Raw genomic sequence first — 13,943 nt, 5'->3', positions numbered from 1 at the left:
TTTTTGAGGCTGTGCATGATGATATTTTCAAGAATAAGTGAGAAGTGTGTCTGGTCAGTAAGGAGATTTGGAGTGTCCCCCCCGCTCATGTGACCACAAAGGGTGAATCTCTGCCTGAAGGCTCACACAGGACAATTTCTCCTTCTACCCCATGGTTGTGAAGGTGCCTTTTCTTCTGCACAAGATGAAGGTGCTGCCTGACCACAGAGCAGGGAATCAAAGGGGTTGATTTCCAGTTTGCATGTGGTGCCGCGAGCCTGCTGCCAGTAACGATCTGGCCTAGTAATTGCTTGCAGAGGGCCAGGCACTGAAGGAGCAGGCACGATGGGAAACTTTAAAACACAACCTTCCTGACCTCAGGAAAAATTGCATGCAGCTGCAGATGCTGTTTGGCTGCCTGTGCCTCTGCAGCAAGACCTGGGTAACCTCTGCATGCCCCAGGAATTCTGCAGGGCTGCACAGCAGCTCAGGGCACAGAGCACATTTACACCCTCCTTACACTGACCACTGCTCAGGAGAGGATTTATGCTCCATAATTGGGCCTCTCTCCTTTAGGAAAGGCCTTCCAGCCTGATCTGACAGCAGTGCAGACATCTACATTGATTTTCGTGGGCACCACATTAAGGTGTTACACATTTTCTGGAAATACATTCGGAAGGATTGGCATCCAGGGGGTGCTCCCCTGAACAGAAACTGGGGATAAAAGAAATGTGACCATTTCTCTGGTACTATTTTAAGGTAAACCAACACATTCAGAAATCTTTTAACACATCCGTGGTATTCCTGTTCCTCTTCAGACAGGGATTTGTTCATTATTTAGAGCAGCACCATTCATATGGCTGCAATTAAAGCTTCAGCCAGCTTTTGCTATTCTGAGTAATGCCTGTCAGGGGTTTATAACTTGGTTGTTAAAAAAGAATAAAAAGAGTTCACAGCATAAAAATCTGGCACACAGGCTTCAACTGAGGCATTTGTATTTTCTGAACTCCTTTTAACTATTAAAGCACTTCAGTGTTACTTTCTTAAAAGACATGACCTTAACTTGGCCACCTTTGCCATTTCAGTATTCTTGCAGGCCATTATCTCCAGACACAGAAAATGCCTTTGTTTCTCTTTTTTATTTCTTGTTTTCTGTCTTTTTTTCTTTTTTTGTTCTCATGGCTACACAGACATGTTTCTAGCACTTGAAAAACAGCTACTAGGCATGCACATTAATTTGATCATAACTTTTTAACATGCATATTTATATCATTGTAATAGTCTGTACTCGGGGCTGGCACAGTCTTAAATACTGATTTATAAAGCATAGCCTGCTCCAGAATTACTGTTGAGATCTCCTGGTTCCATGTTACCCATTTATCAATCCTTTCAGCTGCCCTGCACGGTTAATCAGCAATCTGCATTTAGGGAGTTCTGGCAGCACAGGTAATTGGGAATTTGGTTTTCTTCCTTCATTCTATAAAACTCCTGAAGTAGGCACCACTGAAACGAGGATGTGGCACAAAGAAGAGCCCATCCTTCATCTACTTCTCACTCACAATACAGCTGCCTCAGCAAATTCCCCTCACAAAAGAGAGGCTGCTGACTCTAACACATGTAAATAAACATATGCAGCACTTTGAATCTGGAGCGGGAGCTGTCCGAGTGGGACTCAAACACTCTTGCTCTGCACTCTTGCTCCTTTTAGCCCCTCGCTGCAGCCTGAGAGGCTCTGGAGGATGCTCTGCATCCAGCATTTCTTGGTGGCAGCTTTCTCTTGGAAATGAGTGGTTCTGGTGTCCGTGTCCCCTGCCCACCTGCGACCAGGACCATTCCCATTTATTACTGTGGGACCGACCTGTCCTTGCAGCTCAGCAAGTGTCTGAGGCCTCCTTAGAGATTTTTATGTTTGCTGTTGAAGGCAGCTCTGTGTTGAACACCCTGGAGGGGTGGATGTGAGCATATGTGAAAACACTGGTGAAATTGGCAGGAAATATGCAGGAGCCTGAGCTTTTCCCTCTTTGCCTTAGATCTCCCTTCCAGGAAAACAGCTGTGCACCTGTGCTCTGGGTCCCAAAATCCAATATTCTTGTTAAAATGTCAGCATGACTGAGCTGCTCTACCCACATCATTCTGGAAGTGCCTTTTGCTGTTACCTTTTCAGTCTCTTCCAAGTCCTGTTTTCCATTTCAGAAACAGATGCAGTCTGATCCACACAAGCTGGACTTTGGCCTGAAACCAGAATTTCTGAGCAGGCCACCAGGCCCCAGCCTTTTTGGAGCCATCCACCATCCCCATGACCTGGCTCGGCCCTCGACTCTCTTCTCCACAGCCAGTGAGTACTGAGAAGTGAAATCCCCTTCTTGCTCCTTGCTCATTAAAATGCTAATCCTTGCCATGAATTTCCCATATGCTTTGGCTTATGAACTCTCTGCAAGACATGCCAGGGGCTATTGGTCTATTTGATAAGTATTTAAAACTATTCTGTATGCTTTTATAAAAGCCCAACCTGCTGAAACGCTGCACAGGTAGAAAATGAAGGGACATTCCCTCACAGACTGATGTCTGATGATCATGGAGATGAGATGTTGGAAATAAGCTGTACTTCACATGCACTGCCTTTTTGTTTCTGACCTGAAACATTCATTCCCCTGCATCCCTTTTCCTCTAACTGGGTATTTCTGTTTGGAAAAGCAGCTGCTCTTTGCATGGGATCCTGAGAGCCCCACGCAGGGCACAGCAGTGTCAGCTCATATGAGCTGTTTAAGAAGTGACAGCCCAGAGCACAGCGAGTCCCTCTCTGAGCTTTTTCTGGGAATTGACCCCTTTTGCTTTGTTTTGGCAGGTGGGGGGCATCCAGCTGGGACTCCTTTTGGCCCACCACCCCACCACAGCAACTTCCTCAACCCAGCTGCTCATTTAGGTACGTCCTCTCTCAGCTCACGGGGAGTACAGCTGACACACTGACCACTGAGAAATTACAGATCTCCTATGTGGAGTCACTCTGAGTATTCTGCTTACTAACCTTTACAAATGGCACATTTTAGCTGTTTAATTTTAGTCTTTACCCAGGTAGAAATTCTAAACACGCAGAATAGAGTCACTGACGGTGTGTTTTGAAATATTTCTGGACATTAGAGGAGCAGAGTGGCAGGGCTGGCTGGGTTTCACTGGAGTTATGCTTAAATCCAGTAAAAAACTGCCTTAAGGGCAAGGCTTCGGATCACAGAGATGTTTCTTTTCCTAAATCCTACTTAAATGTCTGTTTTTTCCATCAAAGTGAATAGGAAACATAACTTTAAAATCTTGTGATCTGGCCTCGTGTCTGTTATGGAAAACTAGTGAATACACATTTAAAACCAGAACCACCCAAGTTACCAGATGCTGTTATTTCCTTTTTACCTTACTGCTGTTGTAATGAGGTGATCTGCTCCTTATGGGAGCATCCAGGACTCTAAGTTGGCATTATTTTATTTTGCATGGGGAAGGATTTAGGAGGGTCACCAAACTGGTACAGCAAACACACAGTGCAGGTTTATCATTCTGCACTTTGGTGCCTATGGAAAATGCTGGCTTTGGGCTTCTTTTTCTCTGTGCTGGTATTTATCAGAAGTGACTTCGTCAAAATTGTTAGACTGCTCCAAAATAAAGCGAGAATTTGCTTTATAGGATTTTCCTGTGGCCTGTATGCATCAACTAAAAAAATTGCTCCAGCATTTTTCAGTCCATACTAGCCTTCTGTGTAGTATTAGCAACAAACACCAAGGGAATCACAGAATGTTCAGGCCAGCATGACACATCAGTGTAACAGGACATTTTATTTTTTATACCCTGGCTCAGGTTTAGGAGACATGGCCTGAAGGTGTTTGGAGCACAGTTGCCAGAGTTAATAGTCTGACTAGCAAGGGACATTTCCATGGAAGGAAATGAAAGGAAGTAAAACTGGAGATGTTTGCAGGCTTCAGTTGAAGTACCATTTGTATTTTAACATCTTGATTTTCTTTAAGAGGGAGTTTTTCTGGTAGACAGTGCCATGGGTATGGCCAGGAACAAACCCACGTGTTTAGTGTCCCAGCCCCTCAGAACCCTGCTGTGCTGTGCTGTGGGGGGATGCTGTTCCAGCACTGCTGGGCACAGCTGGGATGCAGTAGGATGCCCCAGTGGTGCTGTAGGAGAACTGGCAGCATCAGGGAGTTTCAGCTGTTTGTGTTGGTTTGCAGAGCCCTTCAACCGGCCGGCGTCGTTCAGCGGCCTCACCGCCGTGGGCAGCAACGCCTTCGGGGGGCTCGGGAACCCCACAGTCAGTGAGTACCGGGGCCATGACCCTCCTTGCTCTGCAGCTCAGCAGATGCACTGAGGGGACTGTTTGCTCTCTTTTTTACTGGTTGATTTCATCACCTACCACTAAGAGATGGGAATTTGGAAAGCGACCTTTTTCAGTCGTCAGTAAATCGTTTTCTGTTAATTACTTAATTGTTTGGGTTCAACCTAGTGCTAAATGTCACCATTACATTGTTCATTAAAAAAAAAATCGAGCTTTTGAGTGTTTGTGAAATTTCCCATGGTTTTGTTGCATGTTCAGAAGTAAATAATGTGTGCAGCTAGGGAGCTGTGGATGGAAACTTTTTTTTTTCCTGTCTCACCAGTAACCCAGGCCATGTGCCTGGAAAAGATCACTAACCTGCATTTACTAGTCCAGGATCATCAACATTTCTCTAAATTTGGCCAGTTACAGAAAATCATCCTTTTAAAAGTCACTCTCTTTCTTCATACTTCAAATCTGGCATGATTTTGGTCACATATTATTTTATTTTGGTTCAGGACCAAACGCAACAAGTTCCATTATTTATAGTCCCTATAGTGGTCATTTTCTGATGTCTCCAAAATATTTGGAATAAGGTTCATTGTCACTTTTATCTTACTCCTTCATCCCTTGTCAATTTTATCCACAGCATTTCCCTTTCCAATTAAAAGAGCTGTCAGATGCCTGCCCATTTTTAGGAATGAGACCCTCTAATGAATCTCTGTTAATTTCCTTTCCTTTTCCAGCTCCCAATAATATGTATTCATTTTAACTCTGAGTGCTGTAAAAGTTGTTTTGGTAAGTACCTTCACTAGAGCATACCTTTTTCTTAAACCTTTTTGTTTTCCACTTCACCATTTCAGCACCCAACTCAATGTTCGGCCACAAGGATGGCCCCAGTATGCAGAGCTTTAGCAACCCTCACGAGCCCTGGAACCGACTGCACCGAACTCCTCCTTCGTTCCCGACCCCTCCGCCCTGGCTGAAGCCAGGAGAGCTGGAGCGCAGTTCATCTGCTGCAGCTCATGACAGAGATAGAGATGTAGATAAACGAGACTCATCTGTTAGTAAAGATGACAAAGAAAGGTACGAAAGAACACTTCCAAGAATTGTCTAGTTCAAAGCTTGGGGCTCCGTTCCGCTTTTAACCCTCCCCAGCCTGGCACGTTGTGAACCCAGAGCTTCACCAGAGGCACACCTGGAGCTGTCCCCAGGGTGGCACCACAGAAGAGGCAGGTTTCCAGCTCAGGTGTTTCCCTCTGCAAGGTTTCTCTTCCCACTTGCACGTCATACTTCACCCGAAGGAGCTTTGCTGGTTCAGGCAGTGTCAAGTGGGAATAGAATCAGACCCACCCACTGTTACCGTGTGGGTTACATGGTCATAGGTCTCTTGAAGGGTTAACATGGAGGTAGTGCCTGACAGGATGGAAAAAAGGTTTCTGAAGTCCATCAGATGTGCTTGTCTGCACCTTCAAATACTTAAACAACTTCGTAAATCAGACCTTGTCTGCAAAACAAGTAACGTTTTCGCCCTGCTCAGAAACGGCCTGACCAGAGGGACCAGTGATAAAGGTGTGAGATGAGAGCACTAAAGTGCACCAGGAATGTCACGTGCCAAAACCCACAGCAAGCTTCAGAGCATGCAGTTCATGAAAAGCACCTTATTTCCCCTCAAAAAGCCCCTACACTTGCACTGCTGTTACACACCGTCAAGCACAGCTTTTATTCAGTGTTTTACATGGACTGGCATGCTCACATGTCCAGGCTGGGAAGGATTAATGGAAAGTAAAACCTGGTCATATTTTTTTTGTCAGGACTGTTCCCATTATTTAGTTAACGCAGTGACAATTCCTCTTAACATTGAAGTACCAAATTTATAAGAATTTGCCATTCAGCAAGTGTCATGCCTTCCTTGAAAAATGCAGAGAGGCTGATTTCAGCTTTTTCAGTTGTGGCTTGATGGCTTTCCTGTTGAGTTTGCACATTACTTTACTACATAATGGCTATTTGTTTCTAATATTTTAACCTAAAAGAGTATTTAGGAGATGTGCTTTTCTGACTTCTCTGTCACTAACCCAAATATACGCATCAGTAGCCTTTTCTAAAAGAAGTTATGCTAACACATTAGATATTCTAAAACTACATGTAAGAGCTTTTCTACATTGTTATAAAAGAAAGGCTAACTACAGAACTTCTCACCTACATTTTCCATTTGGAATATTTTCTGTTTGGTAGCATAGCTTCATTATTTTCATGTCTGATGTTGATGCTTCAAAAGAAATGGCTGTTACAAATTGGGGTTTCTGTCCTGCAAAAGGCTTAAGCATGTGAGTAACTCTACTGGCTTGAATGGCAAAGCATTTTAGTTACTATGATCTGGGTAGCCTGTAGAATTATGTGATTGTTTTGGTTGCTGTTCTGTTGTTTTCTCATGAAGTGTTTCTGCTGAAGAAAATCCCTTACTGAAAACATTCCTTGCAGTCTGCTTTGGCATTGCCTGAACTCCCTATCACAGCTCAGAACATACCTATTTTCAGTAATTCGAGACCTTAGCAGTGAGCATCATCCATCCCTCATACTTGTGCACAATTCCAGCTTGCAGTGAGTGCAGTCCTGGTTTCACCCCTGCAGCGCTGCCGTGTGCCCGGCTCTGTGGGCTGGGTCATTGCACTTTGCAGCATGTCCACACCTGGCCTGTGTGAGGAGAGGTTGAGAATGCATCCCAGAGCTGTGCTCCCTGTGGAGAGAATGTCTGGAGGAGCTGAGAGCCTCTCCTACCTCTTCCTTGACATTCAGTGGCACCCAGCAGGGTGAGCGCAGAGCTTTCTAGTTGAGGTCTCAAGCTTTGTTACCTATTATTAATTAATTTGCTCAAGCAGGAAGAGCTGGGAATCACACCCAGGGGTTTGATTTCATCCCAAAATCATCTGGTCATCAAGGGTAGAACTTGATCAGCCAAAAGCATTGATCTCAACTCCTGCCTGCAGTGGAAAGGTCTCTCAGAAGCCTCTCTGAGCTTGGCCCTCCCCACCTAAGGTCGGTGTTAGATGGGTTGGAGATCCCTGGTGGCTCCTCTTGGATCAGCTGTATGGCCTGTGCACCACAGCCCCTCCCAGCCAGACTGAGAGAGGTGAATCTCTCGAGGCAGCCCAGATAGTACAAAACTGCAGCAGTGACCCTTTCCTGGCTGGGAGTGACACTGCAGAGCCCTGAGTGCTCCTGGAGCATTGCATGTCCCTTCCAGCCTGGGGTGTTCTATGGTTCTGTGATTGATTGCAGCTGTGGAGGGGTTTTTTTTCTAAGGACTCCCTTTTTCCAGCCCAACATTAGGAAAAAAATCAGCAAAAATAGCAAATGTGGAAAGCAGGATTTGTTCCTTTTCCAGCGGTATTTTGTTTAAAAGATGTCACTGAACACTTCCAGTGTAATAATAATGGCATTTAAGGGTTTGTAATCCTAGAACATTAAACCAAACCAACCAAGAATCTATTGATCTTTTAATCAATATAAATGAGGCACACTCCTCAGCATAAGAAATTCAGTACTTTTCAGCGTAGCACACAGCCTCAGAACTTCTCTTACTTAGTAATAAGTTCATTGGATGAGGTGATCTTAAATTTCTTCCTTGTGGAGGCAGTGGCTTAGAGCTGTTCTCATATTATCAACCTAAGGAGCTCCTGACAAATTTGAGGATTGAAAAGGTATTCCTTCTCTCTCCACTGGACTACATGCAGTTCATTTAAATGAGCTGGATAATCAGGAGCCTCTTGAGATGTTACCAACACTGTCATTGAATATGATGGCATTGGCAAAGGAATTTGTTATTTTGGTTGCACATACATTTTTCCTTAATTACAGAAAATGCCTGTTGAAATTACTAAGAGGTTAAAATCATTGGAACTGAGGGATTAGATTCACCTTGTGAATTTGATTAGTTTTAAATGGGAAAGCTTTTTCACTTAGCGTTGCCCATAACAACTCCTGGTCAACACTACTTCCTGAAAATAATTGGTATGGAACCCATTTCCATATTTAGATTCTTGTTCACTGCCAGACAATAATTCCCTAATCTTCTGTGCGCCATAAGTAGGTTTGAAAGATGGAATTAATTCACGGTATTTTCTGATTTCGTAGCATTGGCCCCGTCCCTGCTCTGCTTGTTTTAACCTAGAATTGGGAAGGGTTGGTCATCTGAGGAGCAGCTGGCTCCAGGGGTGATGTTTTCAGAGCAAGTCTGAAGGTTGAACGGACAGAGCAGACTGATCTCTGCTTAGGAGGTCAGCACATAATCTGTGTGATGGGCAGCTCTGTTAAACACTTGCACTGAGGGTCACTGCACACTTGGGGAAGTGCCTTCCTGTCAGAGAGGTGGCTTGGCACCATCAGTACTGGCTTCTTGAAAGGCTTTGAAGAAGTAAATTGAACTGTGAGAAGTAAATTGAAAAGCTAGACATTCGAAGAGAATAGAGGAGAGAAATTAGTAGTGTACATAGGTCTGGAAATATTTTTAAAAGTCATTTGAAAAAACAGTTATCTATTTTCCCAAATGTATTCTTAATAGAAAAAGTAGGTAGAATACTATTAACCATGTAATTCAGATTTAATTGCCTCACTTCTTGGATGAAATGAGAATGTTTTTCCTTTTCTCTCTCTTCTTTGCAAACATTTAAGGCCACTGTCTTAGAAATACATGTCCTAGAGCTAGATTCCCATGTGGAGCCTTCTGTGGACTTCAGTGTTTGAGATCTCCATCAGATTCTTCACAGAGCAGCTTTGGAGATCTGCTGCTGCTGGGATGAGAGAGCAGAATAGGCCAAGTTTCGAGATGGGATGTTCTTCTGGAAGTTTTGGTGTGCCAGAGGCACAGTGCATTTCCTGGTGTGTGTCACCAGCTCTCTGCAAAGCCACAAGTAGAAAGCCAGGCACTCTGATGCTTTGTTTTCTTTGCAGAGCTTCTCATACCTTCATTTCACACTTCTCTTTTTTGTAGGGAGAGCATTGAGAAAAGACACTCCAGCCATCCTTCGCCAGCACCTATCCATCCAGTAAACTCCCTCGGACACAACCGCAGCTCGAGTGAGCAGATCAGGAGCCATCTGAATCCCGAGGTTCGAGAAAAAGAGAAGCCCAAAGAACGAGAGAGGGATCACTCCGAATCTCGGAAGGAAATTAATGTTGAAGAGCACAAGGTGAAGGACAACTACGTTTCGGAGAAAGAAGGCCTGAGCCATGAAAGCCGAGTGGTGGAAGAGTCTAAGCAAATGCCCAGGGTTCCTTCCCCCTATGCCAGGCCCCCCGTTGTGGAGAGCACCAGGCCTAACAGCACTTCCAACCGCGAGGCCGACAGGAAGAACGAGCCGGCGTACGATAACCCGAAGAAAAGCAACGAAGTCAAGGTGAAAGAAGAGCGAAAGGAAGACCATGATGTTCAACCTGAGGGACCTCAGACTCATAGGTCATCTGATCAGCCACCACCTATATCCACATCCAACGTCCATCCAAGTCCTTTAGTGTCTATGCCCATGACTGTAGGTGTGACTGGTATACATCACATGAACAGCATCAGTGGCCTGGATAGGACTCGCATGATGACCCCTTTTATGGGAATTAGCCCAATTCCTGGTGGAGAACGTTTCCCCTATCCTTCTTTCCACTGGGATGCAATGAGAGATCCCTTGAGAGATCCCTACAGAGAGCTGGATATTCATCGGAGAGACCCCCTGGGCAGAGACTTTTTGCTAAGAAATGACCCCCTCCATCGCCTCTCTACACCAAGGTTGTATGAAGCAGACAGGTCATTCAGGGATCGGGAACCTCACGACTACAACCACCACCACCACCACCACCACCCTCTGTCCGTGGACCCGCGCCGGGAGCACGAGAGGGGCACCCACCTGGACGAGCGGGAGCGGCTGCACATGCTCCGCGAGGACTACGAGCACGCGCGCCTGCACTCGGTGCACCCCGCCGCCCTGGACGGGCACCTGCCCCACCCCGGCCTCCTCACGCCAGGATTGCCCAGCATGCACTACCCCCGCGTCAGTCCCCCCACGGGACACCAGAACGGCCTCCTCAATAAAACTCCCCCCACAGCAGCTCTCAGTGCCCCTCCACCTCTTATCTCTACGCTGGGCCCTCGGCCCGGCTCTCCCAGAAGGACTACTCCTCTGTCCACAGAGATGAGAGAGAGGCCTCCCTCTCACACCCTCAAGGACATCGAAGCTCGATAAGCAGAGTGAGACTCAATAAAAACCAGAGCAAGAGGGACAAAAACCTTGTAAATGAACATAATATAAAGACCTTCTTACTAGTCATTGATACAGACTGGGGATGTGACCCACTGTACAATATGTATAGACCTGAGTGCAAAGATTTTGAAATGATTTTTTTTGTATATTATATGTTGAAATTTTCCAGATCTTTTAGCCAAGTCCATATGTTCCTCGTGTCTCCTACTCTATTTTATTTCTAGTTTAAAAATTTCAAAATTTGAACTGAAGAACAAGACATCAATCTGAGCGATTTGACTAGAAACAAGCCACCACCAATGTCAACCCTACAAAGCTCTTTCAAACCAGAAGTGAAGTCAATTGTAGATATTTATGTAAAAAGATTGCTTCATGGATTAATGGTTCATATATGCAAAAAGGGTAAGATGAAAGCTTTACTTTGTACAAATGTAAATAGATAAAATTAAGTAACATAATACATTAATACTTCTTAAACTGTGCTATTTGCAAACTTAATATTGATCAACACAGTCTGCTTATGCTGTGTTACTTATATTGTTATAGACAGCTAAACCCCTTCAACTATGCAATGAATTTTAAGGCTTTTCACAAAAGCCTTTATAACTTAAAGGAGCCTTTTCAACACACAACATAATTAAAGTCATATTTTCCCTGAACAAGCTCATTTATAATGGAAGCCTATTTCTCTTGTTTTGATGAAGAAACAGCCCTTCAGAGGTGTAGTTCTCTGTGTGAAGCCCTGCATCAGGCTGCTGAGGTCACTGGAGCTCATGTGTCCCTTGGATGGTGTCAGGGTTAGTGCTCTGTAGTCACTGATAACGGAGTCATGGCAGATTGGGTTTCAGTCATATTAATCTGGGTTTAATGGTAATAATCAAATGCTGGATATTTTCCAGAACTTTTGTCACTTAACATGTCAAATTTATTTTGGGAAGAACATCTGCTTACAGCCATTCATGTCTGGTTTTATTGCCAGTGTGTCATTTTTATCTGTACACACATTTTTTTTGTGTTAAGTGATTTTTAGCTACATTGAAACAAATCCTACAACAAAGCAAATACTTTTCTAAATGATGGATATGTTTTCACTGTGGATCAGTAGTTTAATTAATGAACTCCGTTGCAGATTTCATAATGCAATTTATTGTATTTCAGTTGGTAATAAAGTCTGTGAATAGTTAACAGGTCAGCCTTGTTGTTCCCTAATCATAGAAGACATGAAATAACATGAAGAACCTGGTCCTTTTTAAAAATATGCATCAAACTTCTGAAATCTGTCTTTTCATAACACACTTTTTTATAATGCGTTAAGTTTCTTGTCTAAATATTTGGAGAGAATATGACTTTATCAGAGAGAATTCAATATCTTGTCTACTGGACTGTAAAATATATGTATGAAATAAAATTAGTTCCATTGGTCTTCTAGTGTATTAAAGTGCTATCTGAAGTTGTTACCCTGTTTTGGCAAAAAAAAAGAAAAAAAAGAAAAAAGTTAACTACAGACAGTTGTTTCTAATGATCAGAGATCTATTTTAGTAGTCAACTGAAGGTTTAGTTGTGAGCTTCAGATTTTGTGAACTCCAGATGTTGTGCGGTGTTTCTTTTTTTTTTCTTTTTTTTTTTTTTCTTTTTTTTTTTACGAGCAAAAGGAAAAATACAAAAAAATCCCAACCCTGAGGAATATGTACACTGGAACCGTAGTGGTAGCTTTCAGTATTGTAAAGAGATTGTTATATACAAACCTTTTTGCTGTTTATCCTGTATGTAATAAAGTCCTTTCTAGATCCTATGTGAACAGAAAAGTGAAGCGGCTCTCAATCTTCAGCATGTTTCCTCCTCAGCGAAGACTTGTGTAATGTAAATTGTGCCATGTTATTAAAAAATGTGAACTAAACTGCTAGGTGCTTCTTTGTGTGCAGTACCCCATCGTTGCTATGGGGAGGAAGTCCTTTTTCCCACCAGTGGGGTTTTGTTCAGAAGGAATAGCTGTTAAAAATGCGAAGGAAATGGCGAGCTTTTAGAAGCCATCTTGTTGAAATCATTAGAGCATTCAGGGAAAAAGGAACAAAAAGGAGACCAGATCCTTGGCTTGTCTAGATTCTTTAAAATATAGTAATGCCCTACTTGGATTAGATTCTAATTAGACCATAATCTTGGTCTTCTGGATGCACATCATTAAAAGCCTAAGTTACTGAAGGAAGGCAGGTCTGGATGGCCACAGAAGGCTGTAACTACTGGAGCAAGTGTGAGAGGCCCCACGAGACAGGAACTGATTGAGGGCATCATCTTCCAGGCTCATCTCATCCTTGTTAGAGGAGCCTGACAGCTCTGGCAGCGTCTTCAGGGGGAAGAAACGTGGTCTTGATTGTCCAGACGATGATCCTTGTCCTCCCAGGTGCTGAGCAAACTCCTGCTGATGGTCCTTAATTCCCAATTAAGCCAATGAGCCCTCACTCCCAGAGTCCCAGAAAGCATCAGGGCATTTCAGTCCCTTTGAATTCAATCCAGTTTAAGTGCTCCACACCTTTGAAGATCCGTGTGTCAAGTCTTCTTGTACTGGTGATGCTCAGAGGAATATGCCTGAAAGGTACAGTAAGAGATGAAACAAGATTTTTAAAGCTTTTAAACTTCTTTAGGTGCATTCACTGCTTTTCAGAAGTTTGCTACAGGGATGTTAGCTTGCAGGTATAGACAATTTGATCTTTTTTGAAGGGTTTTCCATTCAGGACATTTGTTTTAAATCTTCGATTCTGAATTCACTAGTGTTTAGGAAATGAATTTCATTAAAAGACCATGCCGGATACCATCTGTGGGAATGAAATGAGTCATAAGGGTATTAATTCTGTAGGTTGTGTGAGATTTTGATCATAGAAAACCCTCGGTGTACTTACAGCACCCAGGATTTTGCTGTAGGTTTTAAAGTCCCACCTTCCCAAATTCCAACTAATTTTCCACTTAACAGCTTCCTATCACCAGCTAAGATACCAACTACAGTGTATAGGAAAGGAATCTTTGAAAACAGTCCTAATATTTGTTTCACAATACATTGTTCATATTATGCCATGCTCCATCCCTTCTTTTTTAACTTCTGTATTTTGTTCTTTGGTTTTCCTTACTAAGACCTAGCTCTAGCTTAGTTTTCTGCTTTTCATACTTCACTACTGCTCTCTTTGCCAGTCCTGTCCTCTTTCATGGCCTATGACAGCTAAATCTATTATAGGCAGCGATAAACACTGCAGATTTTTTTTCCCCAAAAGTCATAGACATCTTACATTGTTCCTTTTTACCTTTGCTTGTAGGAGCTCATGAAAACTGTAGTCCATGCTGGACTGGAAGATAGGCAGATGGAGGTTGGGGAGGATTTTACTGCAAGTATTTCCATTTGCTGTGGCTGTGCCTCGCTGAGGAGA

The 13,943-nt window shown here is 43.4% G+C and overlaps 1 protein-coding gene across 1 annotated transcript in view; it reads left to right on the top strand.

Moving 5' to 3' along the window:
* AUTS2 (activator of transcription and developmental regulator AUTS2) overlaps nucleotides 1-12,427 on the top strand; it is a 767,514-nt gene extending 755,087 nt beyond the window's left edge. The window contains 5 exon segments of the mRNA XM_039562718.1: nucleotides 2,173-2,314; nucleotides 2,825-2,902; nucleotides 4,200-4,283; nucleotides 5,146-5,368; nucleotides 9,273-12,427. Coding sequence (XP_039418652.1) covers nucleotides 2,173-2,314; nucleotides 2,825-2,902; nucleotides 4,200-4,283; nucleotides 5,146-5,368; nucleotides 9,273-10,512 — 1,767 coding nt within the window. The 3' untranslated portion in view covers nucleotides 10,513-12,427.
* Nucleotides 12,428-13,943: the final 1,516 nt, after the last annotated feature.

This window comes from Corvus cornix, chromosome 19 (assembly GCF_000738735.6).
Source record: "Corvus cornix cornix isolate S_Up_H32 chromosome 19, ASM73873v5, whole genome shotgun sequence".
Lineage (NCBI taxonomy): Eukaryota > Metazoa > Chordata > Aves > Passeriformes > Corvidae > Corvus > Corvus cornix.
The sequence above is the reverse complement of the archived record's forward strand: the minus strand, read 5'-3'. Positions and strand labels throughout refer to the sequence as shown.